Consider the following 22,887-nt stretch of genomic DNA (forward strand, 5'->3'; position numbering starts at 1 on the left):
TATGATGGAAACAACTTTCTTTAATTTTTATTAAGTTTAATTTAGTAATTCTTCAATACTTTTTATTAAGTTTATTTTTTTAATTAAGCAAATATACATAATAGGAATCAAGTTCTATTGTTATACCTTATTGTATAATTGTTCTATTAATATAGCTATTAGTGTCACTTTATCTTTATTACAGGTTATTTGAGACACTCCAGTCCCTATTTTGGTCAATATTTGGGCTCATCAATTTATATGTGACCAATGTCAAAGCACAGCATGAATTCACTGAGTTTGTTGGTGCCACGATGTTTGGGACATACAATGTCATCTCTCTGGTGGTCCTACTCAACATGTTAATAGCTATGATGAATAATTCGTACCAACTCATTGCTGTAAGTTGAATAACTTTATTTTAATTCAATATTCCCCCCCTAGAATGTGTTGTTCCTAGCCACACTCTATCTTATTTATCATAAGGAATACAGCCTGTAATTGGCTATTGATGGGACAGAACAGAATTATAATATAAATGGTTAATTGGAAGTTTCTAAACAGTATTATACCATATTTAGCTACAAACTAATCTAGTTTTGTCATATTATGGATGATTATAAAATAAAGTAAATCTGTCTTGCTAGGCAGTCATTGGCTACGAAAGCACAAGGGAAGTATGAATTACGTACAAGTGGCTCATCTCTGTGTAGCGCCCTTTGGACTTTGCATTGTCTCTGTCCATTTAACCTACGATCTTGGTATAAACAAACTTATGCCAGCCTGGCAAGATACAAAAGCTAGCCTAGAGGAGAGTCTGAGGGGAAAATCTACAGTATTTTTGGTTTCTTAAATCCAGAAAAAGCAAGGTATGGGTAACCCTGAATTCTACAGCAGAGCACACAATACCATATATGTTTATTTGAAACTCTAGAATCTAAACAATTTAGTTTACTTTTCATTCATTCATTCAGCAAATGAATAAGAATTCATTTGAATAGAATGATTCTATTCTATTACCAAGTACTATTCTATGAACTAGAAATACAACAATGAATGAGAAAGACAAAGTTCTTTATCCTCTTGAACTTACATACACGCCGGTGGCCATTAGCAATAGCAACTAAACAAACCCATATTGGAATGAAATACACTTAAGTCTTTCATATTTATACCTGAATCAAATAGCATTTTATAAGAATAATTTATAACTATAATTTTCTCCTTAAATAACTACCATTATATTGCATCTTTGAATCTATTTCTAAACCACCAGAGTGTTATTATTGTTACTTTGAGAAACAGCATTCTGAATTTTACTGAAACTGTCTCTGTGGGGCAAGATACCTGTCACAGATGAAAAACTACATAAAACATAAAAATAGATGATTTTTATTTTCTGATTCATAAACAAAGTATTAGTGCTGGGTATACCTAGGTCCTAGGATTTGCAGGTGAATATCCAAATTATGGGGCTTCACTTAAGCATCTTGCAAGTGAGGATTTTTTAAGATACTCCCTATGTATTTCCTTAGAAGTTCTGTATTATTCTGGTCAGTGTATTTGCAAAACGTAGATTCTATTTTTCAGACCACCCTTCTAAAAAAAATTAGAAAGACTCTAATTATCAAGCTATATACAGAGAAGCTGTATATACAATTTATATCCTATAAAATATCAAACGGATTGATTTCATCAAGAAGAGAACATTACTTAAGGATAGTATGACTTTTTTTGTTTTTACTGCTTTTAAGGTTTATCTTTCTAGATGATTTTTAAAGAGGTGAGAATGATCTTCAAAGCTCTGTTTTTGCTTAGCTTAAACTCTAAAACTACTTAAGAAGAGAGCAGGCATAGATAACCTGAGACAGGTGTAGCTCCCATAATCCTGTGCATAATGCCTCCTTGAAGCAAGAACATGCCAACTATTTGATTTTCACTTGGATAACAGAGGTGGTTTTAGTCATCACCAACATATAACATTTCACTTCTAGTTTTTCTACCATAGAATTTGTTGTAGACCCTCTCAGAATCCCAAACCAAGAACAAAGAAAGAGTTTACCTTTTTTTTTTTTAAGTTTATTTATTTATTTTTGTGAGATAGAGAGCCAGCAGGGGAGAGGCAGAGAGAGAGAGAGAGAGAGACAGAATCCTAAGCAGGCTCCGCACTGTCAGCACAGAGCCAGATTCAGGGCCCGAACTCAAGAAACATGAGATCATGACCTGAGCCAAAACCAAGAATTGCACGCTTAACCAACTGAGCCACATAGGCGCCCCAGGAAGTCTGCTTTGTGATAGCAATAAGAGAACACAATGAGGTTAGCATAATCCTTAATTTGTGACTCCTTAAGAATCAGAAGGAGCAGAATCTACTCACAGGCCAACTCTTTATCAAAGTGACTATGTTTTTATTCGCTTAAGCTAATTCTCTTGACTCCCATCCTCCACGACTACAGCAAACAATATATACTTTTCTTCATTAATGCAGGATCTATAAGCTTGTTTAGAAAGAAACAGAAAGAGAACTCGAGGAGAGGAAGAGGAGAGGATAGGGGGGTGAAACCGGAGCTCCTCTGCTTCTGTCTATTGATCAGTCCCTCCAGTCAAACATTTGACACAAAGCACACAGTGAATGCCACACAGTTTCTGGATATGCTGATTCCTGTTGAAAGCACAATCTGTCCAGTGTCTAGATGAAAATCTCTATTGCTCAGGGTAGAAATGTATATGCAACACATGCATTCATTAGCACACAACCATTTAAGAATATTAGAATGAAGCATGGTCTAATGTGATTCTCCCACTCTAAAATCTGAGTTCTTCCTTACAATATCAATGGGTTAAAATGAACTATTTTGATATGCCTAGTTTCTACCACCTCCTACTGCCCAGATTTTCTGCTTCAATCAGATTTGTGGCTAATTTAAGAGGGGACTGGCTGCCCTATCTCTAATTGCCACAAATGTTCTGATTTTTTCTAGGAGGTTAATAAAGTGGAATGAATAATAAATTATGAAGGGTTGCAAACAGCCACTAACCACAGTCCTGTCTGGTGCTATTTGGACAAGGCTATGTCAGGGTTTGGTGCCATGTCAGAGGCCCCATTCTACATTTGTTAGAGGAGCTTCTGTCCGAATTTGTGCCTGTTGCCTAAAGGTGGACAAGAATAATTCACATAGAAACACACCAACTAAGACTTTTCCTGGAAACACCAGAAGGCTAAGCCATGAGCATCCATGAAGGTGACACTGACCTAGACCGGGATTCAAGGCCTCGGGGAAGATATGAAGGTCTATTTGTGGTCAGAATCTAGTGCACTTGGGCTAATGTAAGCCTGCAGTGCAGGAAATGAAAATTTCGTCTTCAAGTCGTAACTGATCACTGCAGGCTCTTTAACATGGAATTCTTTTAGACGTCTGTTTCATGGAAGAAGGAAGGATAAAAACTGACAAGACTGCTGTGACTCTTTACCAGGGTAAACCATCATCTGAAATGTTTAGATGACTACCTCGAGGAGTCAGTCTTGTTTCTATAAGCAATTTAATTAATATTACAAGAGCTGCTCCAAGTCAGGTTACAGGCTCCCTGTGAGGTTTATCTCACCTTAGTAATTAAGAAAGCTGTCAGCAGTTGTCATATTCTCCCATTCAGGACCATGCAGATATAGAATGGAAGTTTGCTCGAACAAAGCTTTGGATGAGTTATTTCGAAGAAGGAGGTACTCTGCCCACTCCCTTCAATGTCATCCCGAGCCCCAAGTCTCTCTGGTACCTGATCAAATGGATATGGACACACCTGTGCAAGAAAAAGATGAGAAGAAAGCCTGAAAGTTTTGGAACAATAGGGGTAAGAACACAGCATGTTAGTATTAGTGTTTTTTTTGATTGTGTATTTAAATATATTTGTATTTCTTGTTGGATAGTTTTGCATTTTTAGCCTTTTGTTTTTCCTGGTTGTGTTTGGTGTCCTTTTGTTTGCACAGCTACCACATCTAAGACACTGTTTGAGTAACTAAGAGTTTTTCCTCCAAACCCATTTCCTCCAGTGAGGGCAGTCACTGTTACTTTAGTAGGAGCCCCACCTGACACAGGCCTCTCCTGGACCCAGCGACCGAGGCTTGGGGAGCTAACACATTGTCTCTTGGTACCCTAATTTCTGCTCTTTTCAGAAATGCAATCGCTGGTTGTTTGTGGCGTTACTTGCTCTTGTCTACTCTCTCTGGATTATAAGGGAAGGGGGCTGTTTCAGTCTCTCGTATTCTTAGTGCCGAACATAGGCTCTGACACACAGCATATGATGCTTGACAAAAACATCTCGACTAAATGATTAAACGGGGATTATAAACTTAAAAATGCTGCGCCATGTTCCAGCACAGGGACTTCAGAATATGTTGAGTTGTTCAACGTTTTGCTTCTACACCTAATCATTTTAAATACCAAGAAGTTGTGTTTTTAAAAAATGTTAGGACTATTCAGAGCCATGCTCCTGTTAACAGTATCAGATTAAACTTCCTTTGGAAGTTCCTTTCATACTGGAAAGCAAGAGTTCAACTGATTCCATCAGAAGAGATGGGGACTAAGGACTTTGTTCCGGCAAAACCACTGACATGGGACAAGTTATTCCTCATTTCTTTCACACTTAATTTCCTAATTTTCAAAGTTCTCATAGTGACGTTTTGAGAATCCATACTCTAACGTTCATTAGTTGTTTTGACTTGCTCAGAGAAATTGCTTTGGAAGTATTTTAATATGCATTTACATTAGAATCACCAAGTAATACTAGTTACTAACAGTTTTAAATTTGTTTTTAATTTTATTTAAAAAGGTTTCTGTTACTTATGCCCTAAGTGATCCTTCCCACTCATTAACTTCATTGCCCAATAAGCATTTCTCTCAGCATCAAATGGGGCTTTCTCCACTGATAGTGGCCTTGATTTTGCTGTCATGTTAGTCACATTTAAAAAATTTTTTTTAACATTTATTCATTTTTGAGAGACAGAGAGTGAGTGGTGGAGGGGCAGAGAGAGGGAGGCACAGGATCCGAAGCAGCCTCCAGGATCTGAGCTGTTATCACAGAGCCCAACGCGGGGCTCGAACCCACAAACCATCAGATCATGACCCAAGCCAAAGTCAGATGCTCAACACACTGAGCCACCCAGGCTCCCCAGTCACATTTCTAATTCTAAGGATGAAATTGACCAGCAAGAACATATACAGCATATAGCAGAGAGGTGGTTTTGGGAAGTAGTTACATTCTTTTTTATAAATTCCTACTCCAGAAACTTGGAGGACTAAAGTTTGTGCATATATCTGATCTTAGAAACCAAAGTCAAATTATGATGAAGACTTAGGCTGCAATACTCATACTGATAGATTTTAACACTGACCTTAGAAAGAGTGAAATTATTTTACTCTAGATGTTTGAGTAAAAAATTTTAACAGATGTTTCTGCTATAAAATAGGTTTAAACTATTTAAAAAAGGGTGTAAAATAAACATAATGCCTAAGATTTAATAAGCAATTATTGCACACATTCTATGTGCCAGCCAGTAACTGAGCTAGGGATTGGGGGTAGGAGTAGGTATAAAGGCATGGTTTCCATCCTCGAGCTCATCATTTCTAACATGGGACATACAAATATGAGAACATATTACTATAGTACGTGTTATATATTTAACATTACAATATGTTACATGCAAAATGCTATGACAACATTGTAAGACATAATGTTTTCCTTGAGATAAACAGAAAAGGGTTTCAGGGAAGCCAAACTCTGGCTTATTCTCTTCCACATCAAAATATACTTGTCCCTTTTCACATCTTATTCTTAAATTCTTCAGAAATTTAATCGATCCCTAGAAATATACGAATGATTAATATAGTCTTATGCTGTCTGTCATAGGAGTATTTAGATTTTTAAAAAAATTTTTTAATGTTCATTTTATTTTTGAGACAGTGAGAGACAGAGCAGGGTCAGGGGAGGAGCAGAGAGAGAGGGGGACGCAGAATCCGAAGCAGGCTCCGGGCTCCGAGCTGTCAGCACAGAGCCTGATGCGTGGCTTGAACTTGTCAACCACGAGATCATGACCTGAGCCAGGTCGAATGTCCAACCGACTGAGCCACCCAGGTGCCCCAGGAGTATTTAGATTTAAAAAGAGTTTCTGGGCCCCAAGATAAAGTTCACACACAAAAGAAATTTGTTTTTAATAGTTTAATTTTAGGCAATTGCAGAAAGAATCTTGGGTTTTAAGATGCCACAAAACTTGTAACAAGATATGGGGCCCTGCTCTAATATTTTAAGAGATCCATCTGTGCTGCCACCAAAATAATAGAAAACCACTCTAAGAACTTGACTTCCAAGTTCCCCCCCACACCCCTTAGAATCCTCCCACTGTTGGTTGACGCATTGTTAGGAATATGTTACCATCATTTCTTAGATGCAAAGAGGAGCTTAACATTCATTTGGGATTTCCTATTAAAGCCCTGATTCACACCTTTCAGAAGGAGAGGGTAAATGGTGTAAGTTAAAAAATGTTCCTTTCTATACATTACTGGTCTCAAAAAAACACAAATTTCTTTTTATGTCTCTATCTCTAAATTTGACTATTTTGATCCAAGTTGATGCACAGAAAGAGAATTCACAATTAATGGCATGACCCCAAGACATTCCTTTTTCCTTAGCCATGTAGATCTTACAAACCTTTGGTAATGGGATATTTTTATGCTTTGGGAATTTATGACAAACTAAATAAATATTGTGAGTCATGTCTCTCTTTCCCACCGTCATCCCACTCTCAATCCTGCCTCTTCTTCACCAAGCTAAGGCTTTGGGCAAGCACTAGCCTAATCAAACTCAATGCTATAAATGTATTCTTTATCTAGACTGCATTTCCAGAACAGGAAGGACATAATATTTTGGTCTGCATACTTATAGTTCAGTTTTGTACATTTAGATTTTAGATGGAAATAAATAATATGTATTACTTATGAAGAAAAATATAAGAAAAAGGAAAAGTAAATTAACGTTGGGCAACATTAATAGAAGAGTTAAATGAGAAAATAGTGTCAAAAAGTAATTGATTTTGTTGTGAATTCATTTCAGTTTGGTTAATACCCCTGACAGTTCATTAGTACAGACAAATAAGGACAAGAAGATATACACATTTCCATTAATTAAAAGGTGACGTTGACGTATCGATGACAGTCACTCTGTATAACCAAGGCATGGGTTAGAATATCAATATCAATTACACTTCAAAAGGACCTTAGAAATCATTTAGCTCAACCATTTCCTTTCAGAGAGAACTTATTTACCTTGCCAGGTGTTTTAGGGTCCGTTGGTAACAGCTGGGGGGAAACCTGGATCTTTTGTTTCCCAAACCAGTGTGCTTTCAGTCACTCTCTTGCTTCCCTGAAAACTGTAATGATAATACAATGATACCTTCTATGTTGCGTATTCATCTTTCGATTTTCATTTTTCTCAACAGCTTTTGAATGCTGTCACTGTTTTCGGCTTCTAAGATTCCTGTATCTCAAAGTCCTTGTTTCCCAGCCTGGCTCACTTTCTGTTTGCATCTCAACTTGCTTATATTTAGGCCACATTTTTGAGACAGAAATCTGAAGCTCAACTGGTGGCAGAGCTTATACATTCTTTGAGGCATTTTCTCTAACCTTCCCAACTTGTGACTCACTTACCTACTCTTGTCACCCAGCAGCTGCCTGAATGTCACACTGGTGCTCATTCCCTTCACATGCCCAGGCAGAGCCTGAAAGCAAGCACTCTTCAGCATAGCTGCACTGGCCACTCTCCAGGAGCCCATCATCGGTGATCTTATCTAGTAGTTATGGTTTCCGGGTAATAATGATAGAACTAGTGCTGAAAACTCATTAACTTCTTTTTTTTAACTTTGGACTTCCTCTTATGGGTGATTGGGAGTTCCAAGTAAATTAACCTTTCATTTGGAATGCTCTTTGCAGGAAACATAAATGAAGCAGAAATAACTTTATTGAGCAAAACCTTTATTGGAGGAAGAAAACCCATTATTGAAAAATGGCTTGTCTCTGGGAAATTATGAAATCCTACCAAAGGGGGCAGCCTATTGAGGAGTCAATAAAATGTGAAACATGCTGTAGCTTTTGGTTTTTCGTATAACTACTTACCTAATTTTTAGCTTAACCCCATTTTATCAGCAAATACCCTTCTCCATATTAAAACACCAGTTCTTAGAATTTTGTGAGTGTTAAAATCATCAGGAATCTCTATTTTAATAAGCATTTCCTTGTAACTTTAATTAGAAACTCCTGTTAAAGAGGGGTGCCTGGGTGGCTCAGTCAGTTAAACTACTGACTTCAGCTCAGGCCCTGATGTCACAGTTCGTGAGTTCGAGCCCCGCATCGGGCTCTGTGCTAACACCTCAGAGCCTGGAGCCTGCTTTGGATTCTGTATCTTCCTCTCTCTCTGCCCTTCCCCCACTTGTGCTCTGTCTCTCTCTCTCTCTCTAGAGAATAAATAAACATTAAAACAGATTAAAAGAAGAAGAGGGAGGAGGAGGGAGAGGAGGAGGGGGAGGAGGAGGAGGAGGGGGAGGAGGAGAACGAGAAACTCCTGTTAGGGAAAGCATTGGTATCTAGCACAGCTTTTTAAACAAAAACAAAAGCAACTTTTGTCCTCATTGCTGAAGAGGTCCAGATCATTTAGTTAAAGTAAAAAGATGTCACAGCCAAAGTGTTTAATTAATATGAAATATTTCAATGCCATAGACCAGGTTTCTAAAATAGAATGCTTACGTTAATAGGTCAAGATGCCAGACTAAGACATGTGAAGCCTTTTGACAGAATTATAAAGAGTGATTTTAACTTGCTTGGATTTATGTTTTCCACTTTCTGGTTTTCTCCTGAGCACAACATAGTGAGGAAAACATGAAACACCATGTCTGTTAGGGTCATTTAGCATCACTCAGCTCTAGGACCACAGACGGAATACTCATGCTTGACCAGCTGCCACAGAAATACACTCAGTTATGTCTCTGGCAAAGAATTAGAAACAGTGAATGGATTAGCAGCAGCTACATCACTGGAGGACAAATGCTAATAGTACATGCTTTTCAGACTGTATTTTTATCAGAAGGTATTGCCCCTTATTCTTCATGACTTTTAGTAGCCCTAACTACAAATCTTACAGATCAGATAGCATTCATCCATGAGTCTCTCTCAACCCCTAATTTACTGCTGTAAAATCTGCTGGTGGGGCCCGTTAATTAAGTTTTCCTTCCCAGGTAGGGATGTAGAGGAATGAATTGCTTGATATTCTTGGTACTTCAAGAGTAAAACTCTGAATATTTGGTTTCACAAGGTGACATTCAAGCATGTTATAATGTTTATTTTCATATGCATAGAAAGTGTGCTTATAGAGAATAGTATGTAGCTCCCTCTGTAAATGAGCCAAAATGTAATTTTTAAAAAGGGATCACATCTTAGAATAGCCCCTTGTCTTTTTACTCATTTTTAAAAGGAAAAGAGCACAGCATGCTGCATCCCCTAAGGGATTCACCAAGCAGAGCAAAGAATAAAAGGCATAATTCATGGGCTTGAAATCAGTGATAGACCAAAACCAGGGTGGAAATGAGAGAGAGCAGCACTGACAATTGACTGCAGGGAACCAGCTACACGAAGTGAGCTTGACACTCCACATGGATGTGGAGAGAACTAGAGATAAAGAGCGAGAAAATGTCACAGTTGATTCCCCAGAGCCCTTTCTTTCACGACTGCAAAACCCTTCCTGCTCTAAGGCAACCTGACCTGACACGTCTATGGACATGAGGGGTGCCCTCACAGCAGCAGCGGTTTCTTTGGTCTTTTCCTTTATCATTAGTTCTGTGATCCACATCCTGCCTTTATCTTGTCCTAACAAATCAAGAGGAACCCGAAAATTGTGAGTTATGCTGATGTGGCGCACAGGTGTGCCTTGGGCACCCGCGTGGAAAGCCACCCTGCCAAGGTACATTCTGTAAGTGGCGCTAGATTCCTGACATAATTTGCAGAGAAAACCGCTAACTTAAAATGCACATCTTTCTCCAACATACTGCATTGTTTTTATGAACACAGATTGGTCAGTTCTGTTCTCCGTCATCTCCAGTGATCATTATAAGATGTGATACCTTCTCCTTTGAGAGTAAATTCCTTTGAAACTCAGCTGATCTTTACCCAACAAAAACCTAGCAAACGTGCTAGGTATTATTGATGATAATTCTACTGTATAGTATTTAATAATACCACTAATTGCCCAAATTATCATTATGTTTATTGCAAAGAGTACATATATTATGGGTTGAATTGTGTACCCCCCCCCCCCCACGAAAACAGATACGTTGAAGTCCTAAACTCCACTTCCTCAGAATGCGACTTTATTTGGAAATAGTGTCATTGCTGATGTAATTAGTCAGGTTAAGATGAGGTCATATTGCAGTAGAGTCCTTATAAGAACATGACCATGTGAAGACACAGAGACACAGGCAGAAAACACCTTGTGAAGACACAGGCAGAGATTGGGATTATCCAGCTGCAAACCAACGAGCATCAAGGATTGATAGTCACCATGAAAAGCTGGGAAGAAGAAACTTCCTTTCTTCTACCCTGCCTCAGAGGGAACATTTCCCTCTTGACTTGTGACTTCTTGCCTCCAGAATGGTGAGATCATCAATTTCTGTTGGCTTAAGCCACACGGATTGTGACACTTTGTATGGCAGCCCTAAGAAACTAATACAACATATACCATGCATTCTGTGGTTACTGATTTTTGTTCGAGTAAATATGGATCCAGTGTGTTAATGGTGCTGACCCTCAAATTAAGATGTATTGGGAGAGGGAGGCAAAACTATAGAATACATAGCAGATGTGTTCAAATGTCTCTTAGTGTCTAGTTGATGGAGAGCAGAGTGTAGAGAATGAGTTCTAGCTGGGGATTCTAGAGCCAGCACCGCCAGGAGAACACCGTGGTATTTAGTCACTCGACTCTGTGGGCCTTGGTCTCCTTACTTATAAATGAGGCCATGAGACTAGACAAGCTCTTTGGTTCTAAGAAATAATACGTCTGTTCTTAATACCTATGTGTTAATTGTCAGGTATTGAAATTTATTTTTTTAAGTTTATTTTAAGAGAATGAGAGAGCATAAGCAGGGGGAGGGAAGAGAGAGAGGGAGAGAGGGATACAGAATCCCAAGCAGGCTCTACAATGTCAGCGTGAAGTCCAACGCAGGGCTCAAACTCACAAACCATGAGATCATGAGATCAGGACCTGAGCCGAAACCAAAAGTCTGATGCTTAACCGACTGAGCCACCCAGGAGACCCCACTGGCATTTTTTTAATAGCACCAACATCTCAGCAACTAGGCTAAAAATCTTTGTCATCATGCTCCCACCCCAGCTGCCAACCCCCCTGGCTTCTGTTCCCTTTCAACATTCTCTATCTCCTTGTGATTCTTGCTGCCCCCTCCTTCCCATTCACACTGCTAACCATTTTAGCTCACACCCAGTTACTCTTCAGTTACATTCTGGTAATAGCATCCCCACTAATATCTACTGATTCTCTCCTACTCATCTTTCCTACTTCATATTGCTGCCAGGGGGGTGCCTGAGTGGCTCAGTCGGTTAGGCATCCAACTGTGGCTCAGGTCATGATCTCACAATTCGTGGGCTCGAGCCCCGAGTGGGGCTCCATGCTGACAGCTCAGATCCTGGAGTCTGCTTCCGATTCTGTGTCTCCCTCTCTCTTCCCTTCGCCCACTCACACTCTGTTTCTGTCTCTGTCTCTCTCAAAAGTAGTTAGACATTAAAAAAAATTAGAAAAACATACGGCTGCCAGGGAATCATAATGGAAGTTCAACTTTCTTCACATGTCACTCGAGTAGTCAAAAAGCCAGGTGCCTACCAACCACTGAATTCGCCGTGCCTTCTAAGATGCTGCATAAAAACCCCCTGCTAACTCTCCAACATGATCTAATCCACATATTCGTATTATCAGAGCACACTGCCGCTGTCCTGGTGGAAGTTGCCTTCCCGTGTCTCTCACCCACCAGCACCAGCACTAGCAGATTTGCTCACTGTATTCCAGTTTTCTGCACACCTGAATGTCTGTGCATCTGACTGTTAAAGTTCCATGATTCTTTCCCATCCAGTCTGAAATCCCTTTCCCTGTTTGAAGGCCGCTTTGCCCAATATTACTTGTTCCTTCCCTGTACTCAAATAACATTAAGACGCCACCCCCACCCCCATGTTGTTGCTCGTATTTTACCTTCATCTCTAGAGATTCTTGGCATCCACCTAGTAGACAACGAGCCGTTTAAGGGCAAAAGGTGTGTTTTACTTATCTCTGGTTTCTGCAGCCTCTTCCACGTACCTGCAACCACTTAATAAATATATCTTAAATTGGCCCTAGAAGCTAAGATTCATGAAATAGAAACCCACAAAGGAAAATTCATGGAGGTCACAGCAAAAATCCAATATTATGCAGAGATGTTCATAAAACTTTCGGAACCTCAAAAAAGATGACTGACCAGTGCTCCACACCTATTGGATTGCCTAAAAACTAGACCACCGACAACAGCAAATGCTAGTAAGGATGCGAAGCAACAGGAACTCTCATTCATTGCTGGTGGGAATGCAAAAGGGTAGGTTACTTTGGAAGACAGTTTGATGGTTTCTTACAAAACTAAACATATTCTTACCATACAATCCAGCAGTCTCACTCCTTGACAAAGGAGTGAAATGAGTGAAATAAGTGAAAACTTATTTCCAGGGGCACCTGGGTGGCTCAGGCAATTAAGCACCCACTTCGGCTCAGGTCATGATCCCATGTTCGTGGTTCAAGCCCCTCATCCGGCTCTGTGCTGACAGCTCAGAGCCTGGAGCCTGCTTCGGATTCTGTGTCTCCCTCTCTCTCTGCCCCTCCGCCACTCATTCTCCATCTCTCTCTCTCTCTCTTTCTCTCTGCCTACCAAAAACAAACATTATTTTTTTTTATTTAAAAAAAAAAAGAAAACGTATGTTCACACCAAATTCTGCACAAGAATGTTTATAGCAACTTTATTCATAATTGCCCAAACTTGGAAGCAGCCAAGATTTCTCTCAGTAGGTGAATGGATAAAGAAGCTATGGTACATCCAGACACTTGAATATTATTTATTCGGTAATAAAAGAAGTGACCTATCAAGGCATGCAAGGACTTAGAGAAACCTTAAGTATTACCAAATGAAACAGCCAACCTGAAGAAGCTATATACGGGTTTCTAACTATATTATATTCTGGAAGAAGCAAAATTATGGAGATAGTAAAAAGAGTCATGGTTACCAAAGCTGAGGTGGTGGGATCAGGGGAGGGAGGGATAAACAGTCATAGAATAGAAGATTTTTAGGATAGTTAAAATACTCTGTATGAAATTATAATGATAGATACATGTCATTATACATTTGTCCAAACCTGTAAAACTTACAACACCAAGAGTAAACAGTAATGCAAACCACGGATTTTAGGTGATTATAATGTATCAGTGTAGATTAATCAATTATAACAACGTGCCAATTTTTCTGTGAAGCTTAAATTGCTCTAAACAAGAGTCTTAATAAAACAAAAATTACTGCATACAGAACTTGTGTCACATCTATCCATATTTACTAAAACTATCTCCTCACCCTATTACTTAAATGCAAATTTCTTACTTTCAAACCTCTATTGCCTAGGTTAAAAGCATTCAACTCTTTACCTAAATAAAATGCTCCTCAAGCATGAAATGTCATGCAAATCACACAAAAAGAAACAATTACATCCTCTTTTACTTCTTCTGGGGTAATCCTGATATGTGTCAAATTATCCACAAGTTTTGTGAATCAAGAATATTTTTTAAAAACTGTGTTAAATCATGTTATTAATTTGAAAGGGGAAAAAATGGAAAAAGGATGGGAACTATTTAACATTAGTCAGTGATAGATGTCTTAAATCTCTTATCTAATCTAATCTTCAAAACCATCCAGTGAGTTTATCTTTACCTTAGAGAATAAAAATATGGGGATGGGAGAGGACCTCAGAGATAAATTCCTTATTTAGGTTCAGTCACCTTTAAACCCAAGTGTGATCCCTGAGTACATGTTCTTAAAGTGATACTCCACCAGCTGCCAGAAAGTAAGAAAGTAGAAACAGGGAGGCATAATAGTGATAGTCTACAATGTCTGTGGTGCTAGCCAGAAAAGGAGAGATTAAATAGACATGAGAGGGGTGCCTGTGTGGCTCAGTCAGTTAATCCAACTCTTGATTTCAGCTCAGGTCACAACCTCATGGTTCGTGAGTTCCAGCTCTGCATCCGACTCTGTGCTACCAGGACAGAGCCTGCTTGGGATTCTCTGTCTCTTCTCTCTCTGCCCCTCCCTACTCGTGCTCTCTCTCTCTCTCTCAAAAATAATTAAATAAACATTTTAAAGTAAATAAATAAATAGATAGACAGACAGACAGACAGACATGAGAGAGATCTGAGCTGCATTATGTAGTGGTCATCATTGGCGAATGTATTGCATTCATTTGTTTTCGATATTCAGAAGATGTTTAGCTTCATCCATTCTTATTTTCCTAGGATACTGAAGTTCAACTGACTTGTATTACAACGTAGGTGTTGAAGAAAAGTGGAGCAGAAACAATTAACTGTTTTAACTTATACAGATATGGGCTATGGATATTGAATAGTTCCTAAAATTCACCATAGAAAACTTTTTCTATGTACTCTCTTTCTGCGAGACTATTTTGCTTTTTAAAAACCTTTTCCCTAAAAAAAAATAAACCTGGAATTAGTTTTTAAAGTGTAATCTTTGATCCCAGGGTCATAGAATCAAGTCTTGCATTAGGCTCTGCACTGAGCTTAAGATTCTCTCCTTCCGTCTGCCTCTCTTCCCCACATGTGCTGTGAGCTCGATCTCTCACAAAAAATAAATAAGTAAATAAATAAATGAAGTGTAATATTTGATCTTCTTATATTTGTATTAAAATTTTGAGATCTGTTTATGAATTAGGTTCTGTTGAAGGAAAGACAGTTTGTACTCTTTTGAATACTACGATGCATTGTGATCATTTTCTCTTATTACTCATAATTTTCTGATTCTGTCACTCTTTAATTTTTCATTAAGGAAATTTAAAGTTAAATCATGACTTCAGATTGCTATCTGCTGCCTACTTTTTATTGACTTTTTTGACCAAAACAGAATAGCAAAATACAATAGAAACTCAAAATAATCAAAATTGAGTTGACTCAATTCTATACTAAATTCAGAGTTTCTATCTACTAAAATCATGGAATGCACATCTCCTGTACAATATCTATAGTCAGAGTGTTAAAGAACTTGGCGTATATCTTGCTTTAGTATTTGTGTCCACTTGAGGTAAACTTAAGGAGATCTGGACGGCTCCTTTCCTTATAGAAGTCCTTTTTGTCTTGAATTTCAGCTAAACTATGTCTCAGTAGTAGTCATATACCTCCATCTTGTGGCCCTGTCATAAAATTCCTTCTCATGCTATGTTTTTTTCCAAAATATCCTAATTTTGTAGTGAATTTCAAACTTCCCAGTCTTTAAGGAATACCATAATCATACTGAAAACTTGTTTAAGATTCATTTGAAACTGAATGGTATTTAAATAAATTAGTGGCTTTTAAGAAGTTAAACATTGTCTCAACTGCTCCTAAAAGTCACTAATAATCATGAAAAACAAATCTATTCTCCTGGCCAGGGAAAATGCCATTTCCTCCTATTCCCCTAAAGAGAAAAAAAAAGTTTCTTTTGCATTGTTTGATTTTTTCCTAATATCGTTTCACAGTGATGTATTCCTAACTCTTTATAAAATTCTATTTTATCAGCCTATGATTAAGTATTTAGTAAGGAACAAGATCAAAAGATTTGTTTAAACCCTAGATATGTTATGTCTTTGCTTTCTTACAATCTACCAAATTCATTCCTTTATTACACAAATATTTTTATTTTAGATAAGTTTGTTCAGTTTCCTTAATAATAAATATTGATATTTATTCAACATGCATAAAATACAATTTTGATAGCTTTTTTCTGGTATCTTTAAAATATTTGTGAAATCTGCAAATATGTGATTAGTGTCATTTACTATTTTATTCAATTTATAATGGACTTTTTTTTTTTTTTTTTTTAGTCATTGGGCATCATCTCTCTCCATTCTGCACTCCAGCACCACTGCTCTGTGCTAAACCCAGCTGCATCCCCAAACCATTCTGATATTTTTATAATGATAGCTGGGACTCACATTTACTTTTTAAAATGATGAATTTATGAACCCTATGTTTGAACAGAATCTTCCACTTTTTCTTAAATCTAACTATCTAATTAAAGCAGCAGTCCCTTCTTAATGTACATTTGATTGAAATTAGTGTTGGGGGTGTAGTGGTCTGACATTGTTTCTGATTACATGTTGCATGTAATGGCTAAATTCTCAGACTTGCTATGTTGATATTTATGAAGACCTCCATATATTATTATAATGTAAGCTTTTTATTCTATTGAATTTTTATTTTTATTTGATATTTACTTTATTTTGTATTTGATATGTCTCATCTGTATCTCTTGGAATTATTGCAAGTGATCTGGGGTAGTATCAGCTATGATTATCTAATTTTCTATCACCTTCTGTTAAAAGAACATTCCCGGGGTGCCTGGGTGGCTCGGTTGGTTAAGCATCTGACTTCGGCTCAGGTCATGATCTCACGGTTCATGGGTTCCAGCCCATGTTGGGCTCTGTGCTGACAGCTCAGAGCCTGGATCCTGCTTTAGATCCTGTGTCTCCAGCTCTCTCTGCCTCCCCCTCTCCTCAAAAATAAATAAGTAAACATTTAAAATATTTAAAAGAACAACCTTCCCATCATTGTTGACTTGGTCTATATGTTAACTGCCATAGGGATTATAACCTTGCACTTTGTTGTTTTGTTTCATTCATTCTTTTTGATTCATGTGAAGCACTCTCTAGCTATTGTTCATTGTCTAGTAAAATGTTCATTCTGGAGAAGTGAGGAAAAATATATTCTCGATTAAAAGAACAATGAATTGGGTGCCTGGGTGGCTCAGTCGGTTAAGCGACTGACTCTTCATCTTGGCTCAGGTCATGAGATCGAGCCCCGTGTCAGACTTTGTGCTGACAGTGCCGGGCTTGGGATTCTCTCTCTTCCTCACTCTCTGCCCCTCCCCTGCTCTCTCTCTTTCTCTCAAAACAAATAAATTAATTTTTTTAAAAAAACAACAATCAATTATTTTCCAAAATGGTAATATATCACACTAACTGAAAAGTAAATGCCTTTTTCCTTTTCAGAGGCGAGCTGCTGATAATTTGAGAAGACATCACCAGTATCAAGTAAGTTATTCTATTCTATCTTGAAATTTGCATTAAAATGAAGTACAGTCCCATCTTTAGAATGGACTCAAGAGAGAATTCCTATTTATGCACTGAATGTCAGTTCTGTTGTTTCGACATGCCTCAGGAGGTTATGCGGAACCTGGTGAAGAGGTATGTTGCCGCAATGATCAGAGATGCCAAAACTGAAGAAGGTCTGACTGAAGAGAACTTTAAGGTAACCGTTTGTATCCTCATCACCAGGGGGCAGGTTCTGCAGAGCAGGGAACCAGATGCAGCACATTTACAATCAGAACTGGCAACTTGGCCATGAGTTTCAGCAAGCCTGTGTGCCTTCTTACTTTTAAATTCAAGTCTTCTTTTTTTTTTTAAGCAGTGAAATCTCCTTTCAAAATACATTATTCTAAAGCACATTAAATCTGGGGCACCTAGATGGCTCAGTTGGTTAAGCAGCTGACTTCAGCTCAGGTCATGATCTTGCGGTCTATAGGTTCGAGCCCTGCCTTTGGGCTCTGTGCTGACAGCTCAGAGCCTGGAGCCTGCTTCAGATTCTGTGTCTCCCTCGCTCTCTGCCCCTCCCCTGCTCGCACTATGTGTCTCCCTCTCTCAAAAATAAATAAGCATTAAAAAAAAATTAAAGCACATTAAATCTGAAATGTGGAGGGGACTTGGAGACAGAGAAAATCCTAGTGCCTTGTGGCATTTTAACTTGCTGATCCTAGCAACATCCAAATGAGTGAGCTTTAGTTTTTGAAATTCCAGTCTGATTTCTAAGCCTGAAACATGTAGTAACCAACATGTTAAAAACAACAACAAAAACCTTCTCTGTCCTATGCACGGCTTTGGTAGCAGGATATTGAAGGTTTGTGCTTAATTGTAACTTACAAACTTAGTCTTTTTTTGTGTTTTTTTTGTGGGTTTTTTTTTTTTTTTGAGGTTTTTTGTGGTTTTTTTATTCCATCAGAGGAGATAGGTAGAATACATGAAATATATATGCTCAGGTCACATGTATAAAATGTTTTTGTTATTCTGCCTGAGTTCTTAGAGGTTTTGAAAGAATGAGTGAAGTCAATAGGGTCTTATAGGCAAAACAAACAAATAAAAAAACACTGAAGAAGATCCTTTAAACGAGAATGGCAGGTTTGGCAAGAGAATAAAGATGAACAGCTGGCTAGGTAAGAAGACAGATGAATTGCAAAACGCAAAGCACAGATCAAAAGGATCCCAAATGTTCTTCACAGTCACAACATCCACACTTTGTAGTTAAATGATTCCTGGTGCTTTAGGAGATAGGTTGGAGGCACGAAGCCACCAGGAAGGCCACCATCAGGTTAGGACTGAGAACTCAGTTAGGACTGAGAACTCAGTTATCCAAAAAGAGTAGGACTGAGAATTCAGTGTCCAAAAAGATAAGAGTAGAGGATGCATCTGAGAAATGCTGTCTGATCTGAAGCAATTCTCAAGATTTAGTAGCTGCCCCAGGTGCTGAGGTAAATGCAATCCCAAGGTAGTAAACAATTGAAGGTAACTGCCAACTCTTGGAACAGTAGACACCACTTTAATTATTTTGTTTTAGATATCCCTTTGGACAGAAAGATATGCTCACATGAGAACCCTTTTAAAAATGCATCCCTGAGAGAATGAGAGGTGACCTGAAGGCAAGTGAATATTTTAGAGAGGAAGCATTTGAAACTATAGTCCCACAAATCCAATATACTCTTGTTTCCTTTTGCATCAACCCCAGGAGGTCTCCTTGTTACTACATAACTGCCAACAGGGAAATTAGTAGGGATCAAAATGACTCCAGTGCCAGGGACAGAACAGGCAGTTCTCAACAGAACCACAGCAAAAATGGAATCCTGGCTCTTAAAAACGAGTAGGAGTGCCTGGATAGCTCAGTTGGTTAAGCCTGGGACTCTTGATTTCAGCTCAGGTGGTGATCTCACAGGGTTCATGGAATTGAGCCCCTTGCTGGGCTCTGCTCTGACACCACGGAGCTTGCTTGGGATTCTCGCTCTCCCTCTCTCTGTCCTTTCCCTGCTCATTCTTTCTCTCTCTCTCTCAAAAATAAATAAGTAAACTTTAAAAAAAAAAAATGAGTGAAAACACATCAGAGCCATATATGAAATGTGCTCACCATGCACCCTCATGTTTGTTTAATTCACAAACTAAATTTCTTCATTTCACATTTCACTTAGGAACTAAAGCAAGACATTTCTAGTTTCCGCTTTGAAGTCCTGGGGTTACTAAGAGGAAGCAAGCTCTCTACCATTCAGTCGGCTCAGGCCACAAAGGAGTCCTCCAACTCTGCGGACTCGGATGAAAAGAGTGACAACGAAGGCAGTAGCAAAGACAAGAAAAAGAACTTCAGCCTTTTCGATTTAACCACCCTGATTCACCCGCGATCGGCAGCGATTGCCTCCGAAAGACACAACATCAGCAATGGTTCGGCCCTAGTGGTGCAAGAGCCCCCAAGAGAGAAGCAGAGAAAAGTGAACTTTGTGACCGATATCAAAAACTTTGGGTTATTTCACAGACGGTCAAAACAAAACGCTGCCGAGCAAAATGCAAACCAAATCTTCTCTGTTTCAGAAGAAGTTGCTCGTCAGCAGGCCGAAAGACCACTGGAGAGAAATATTCAACTGGAATCCCGAGGGTTAGCTTCGCGGGGTGACTTGAACATCCCTGGTCTCAGTGAACAGTGTATCTTAGTAGACCATCGAGAAAGGAATACGGACACCCTGGGTTTACAGGTGGGCAAGAGAGTGTGTTCCTTCAAGTCGGAGAAGGTGGTGGTGGAGGACACTGTTCCAATAATACCAAAGGAGAAGCACGCAAAGGAAGAGGACTCCAGTATAGACTATGATGTAAACCTCACGGACACAGCCACCCACGAAGATTATGTGACCACAAGATTGTGATACTTGAAGGAGAGAGCGTTGATCATACATATACATATTTTCCATAGTGCCCTGGGTAGGGGGAGATGTTTAAAGTAAATTAGCAAATGCTAACTTACACTTCATAGCATTTATCAACTGTCGCATATTAACGTGTAACCTGTTTAAATAAGGCAAAGGCTATCAAAAACCCTGGTTTCATAGCCAGCTTTTGCTTTCACAATTTGTTTTACCTTTTTTTTTTTTTTTGGTTAATAAATAAACGCACCTTGTATTCTTGTACTATTGCAATAATCCACAGGAAATTTTTAGCTCTCTTTTTCAACTAAAACAAATGCAACTTATTTCATGCGGTAGTTGACTCCTATAGTAGGTATTTTTATATGCAGAAAAACAATGCAGCTGAAATATTAGAGCTTTTCATAATTTGGGGGGATCTCTAGAGATGGTTACACATCAAGGACTTTTCGGGCAGCCCTACAATTTGGCTTTAAAACACAAATATTACCAAATTATTTCTGAACATGTAAATACAGCACAGATTAAAGCAAGCAAGCCTTCTTTTCATGGAGTCATGATCAAACCCCCTCCTAAAATGAAAAGCAGGTATACTTTGGAGTTTTAGGATGCCCACTTTTTCATTTCAGTAAGTAAAATAAATGTTTGTCTTAATAAATATTGGTGATTGATGATTTTTAATGAGATTTTGTCATGAAGAAAGTTTTATTTCAGGTTTTTTAAAATGACCTTTTTCAGGTTCAGTTGCTAGTCAGTATAAATATGAGGCTTTATGAATAACAGAATTTCAAAATGTGGCAAAAGTTCTCAGTGCTAGAAAAGAATAACAATAAATTAGAGTAGGTAATGCTCCTTAAACAAAGCAAGATGTTACATTCTCATAAGATCCATAAATTCATTCTAAACTCTAAATCTAAGCAAAGTTAAATTCTATTTCAATCAGTGCAATATTATTGCCAATTCAAGAAAAATACAGAAACCTAATGGTTTCCTCTTCTTTCCTCCAGTGACTGGTACATATTTCTTTAAAATTAAGATTTCCGAAAATCATTATTAATTTTAGCAGTAGATATAGATATTAAGTTTTCCCCATAGGAACAACATTCTTAATTACTTGTTTCTTCTGTTGTTGTCAAAGTAATTTATCTTATATTCATTCACTGGACCACTAAAAAGAAAATGTTTTCACCTGATATAAAAAGGCACTGGCAACTTCTTAAAGTTTAAATTATGTAACTTGTGTCTATATAAGCCACCATAGAAATAGAAGTTCCTTCACCACATGCAATAAGCATTTATTTCAAATCAATAGAAAAATGATGAGTTCATTTTACTTCAGAAATTACCTCCACAGACTAGACAAATGGTACATAATTTAACATTGACCCCAAATTGCATACTATTACAAAACCCAGTGTCTGGGGGCGGCTGGGTGGCAAAGTCGGTTAAGCGTCCGACTTCAGCTCAGGTCATAATCTCGCGGTTTGTGAGTTCAAGCCCCGTGTCAGGCTCTGTGCTGACAGCTCGGGGCCTGGCACCTGTTTCAGATTCTGTATCTCCTCCTCTCTCTGCCCCTCCTCTCTGTTCATGCTCTGTCTCTCCGTTTCTCAGTAATAAATAAACATGAAAAAAATTTTGAAAAAACACCCCAGTTTCTGATTACCATACATCAAAAATAAGGAATAACAGCAATAACAATGCCAGCCACCGTTCTATATGCAACACGTGTATTTACACATATGTACTACTTACAACAGTGGTGTGAAGTAGCTACTGTTCTTAGCCCACTTTATATTTGAAGAAACTGAGACAAGCACTAAGTTCACAGTTAGTGATGGAGCTATGACGGGTCCTTCAGGGCCAAGCCCTTAACCACTACATGTACTGCCTCTCACAACATAAACAGACCAAGCAAAAAATGTGCACCTATCGGGCTTACTATTGATTGCTGCTTCTGAAATGGTGCATTTTGAGAGAGAATGAGTGTGGAGTTTACTCCATAAATGTGTTCCTCTTGTAAAGTAAGAGGAATGCATATAATTAAAGATATATGGGATTCATTAGACTCATATTATAGAAGTTAGTAGGTTTAAAAAAACATATTAGGTATGGGACATCAGAATTCAACTTGGAATATTAGATTTTAGTTTCCAAATAAGCCACAACCCGGAGGCACTGAGTTTACTGCTCTTTCCCAAATCTGGTTTTGTCCGAGAGATATAGGAATGGGCCTGGTAGGATTGGAGAAGCACAAAAAGGCTAATGAATGTTCTCATTGCCTCAAGCACATTCATTTATGTTAGAACGAGTGTGTTAGAACTCACAATAAGCCCTGGGGATAGTGAAACAGCCAAACTGTTCTAAGTCAGACAGACATATATTCTGTAGAGAAACATAGACCTGTTCTCAGTATTTGGAGTATGTTCCAATGATTCTGTTCTGCTTCTGTTGTTCATGTTGTTTCTTCCAAAGTAAAAATCGTATACATCACCATTATACATACTTTACCAGAATTTAATTTCAAATGTCCTCTGTTTCTTCAAATGACACCAACAACAATAAAAACAAAACAAAGCAAAAATTTTCCC

At 38.3% G+C, this 22,887-nt stretch overlaps 1 protein-coding gene across 2 annotated transcripts in view; it reads left to right on the top strand.

The window, feature by feature from the left end:
• Positions 1 to 20,563, top strand: part of TRPC4 (transient receptor potential cation channel subfamily C member 4) — a 195,069-nt gene extending 174,506 nt beyond the window's left edge. For both annotated transcript variants that reach the window (XM_060637296.3, XM_060637297.3), the window contains exons 7-11: positions 185 to 380; positions 3,631 to 3,825; positions 17,340 to 17,381; positions 17,509 to 17,598; positions 19,580 to 20,563. In XM_060637296.3, coding sequence (XP_060493279.1) covers positions 185 to 380; positions 3,631 to 3,825; positions 17,340 to 17,381; positions 17,509 to 17,598; positions 19,580 to 20,302 — 1,246 coding nt within the window. In that variant the 3' untranslated portion in view covers positions 20,303 to 20,563. The remainder of the gene's footprint in view (positions 1 to 184; positions 381 to 3,630; positions 3,826 to 17,339; positions 17,382 to 17,508; positions 17,599 to 19,579) is intronic.
• Positions 20,564 to 22,887: the final 2,324 nt, after the last annotated feature.

The sequence above is a fragment of the Panthera onca genome, chromosome A1, assembly GCF_046562875.1.
Source record: "Panthera onca isolate mPanOnc1 chromosome A1, mPanOnc1 haplotype 2, whole genome shotgun sequence".
Classification (NCBI taxonomy): Eukaryota; Metazoa; Chordata; class Mammalia; order Carnivora; family Felidae; genus Panthera; species Panthera onca.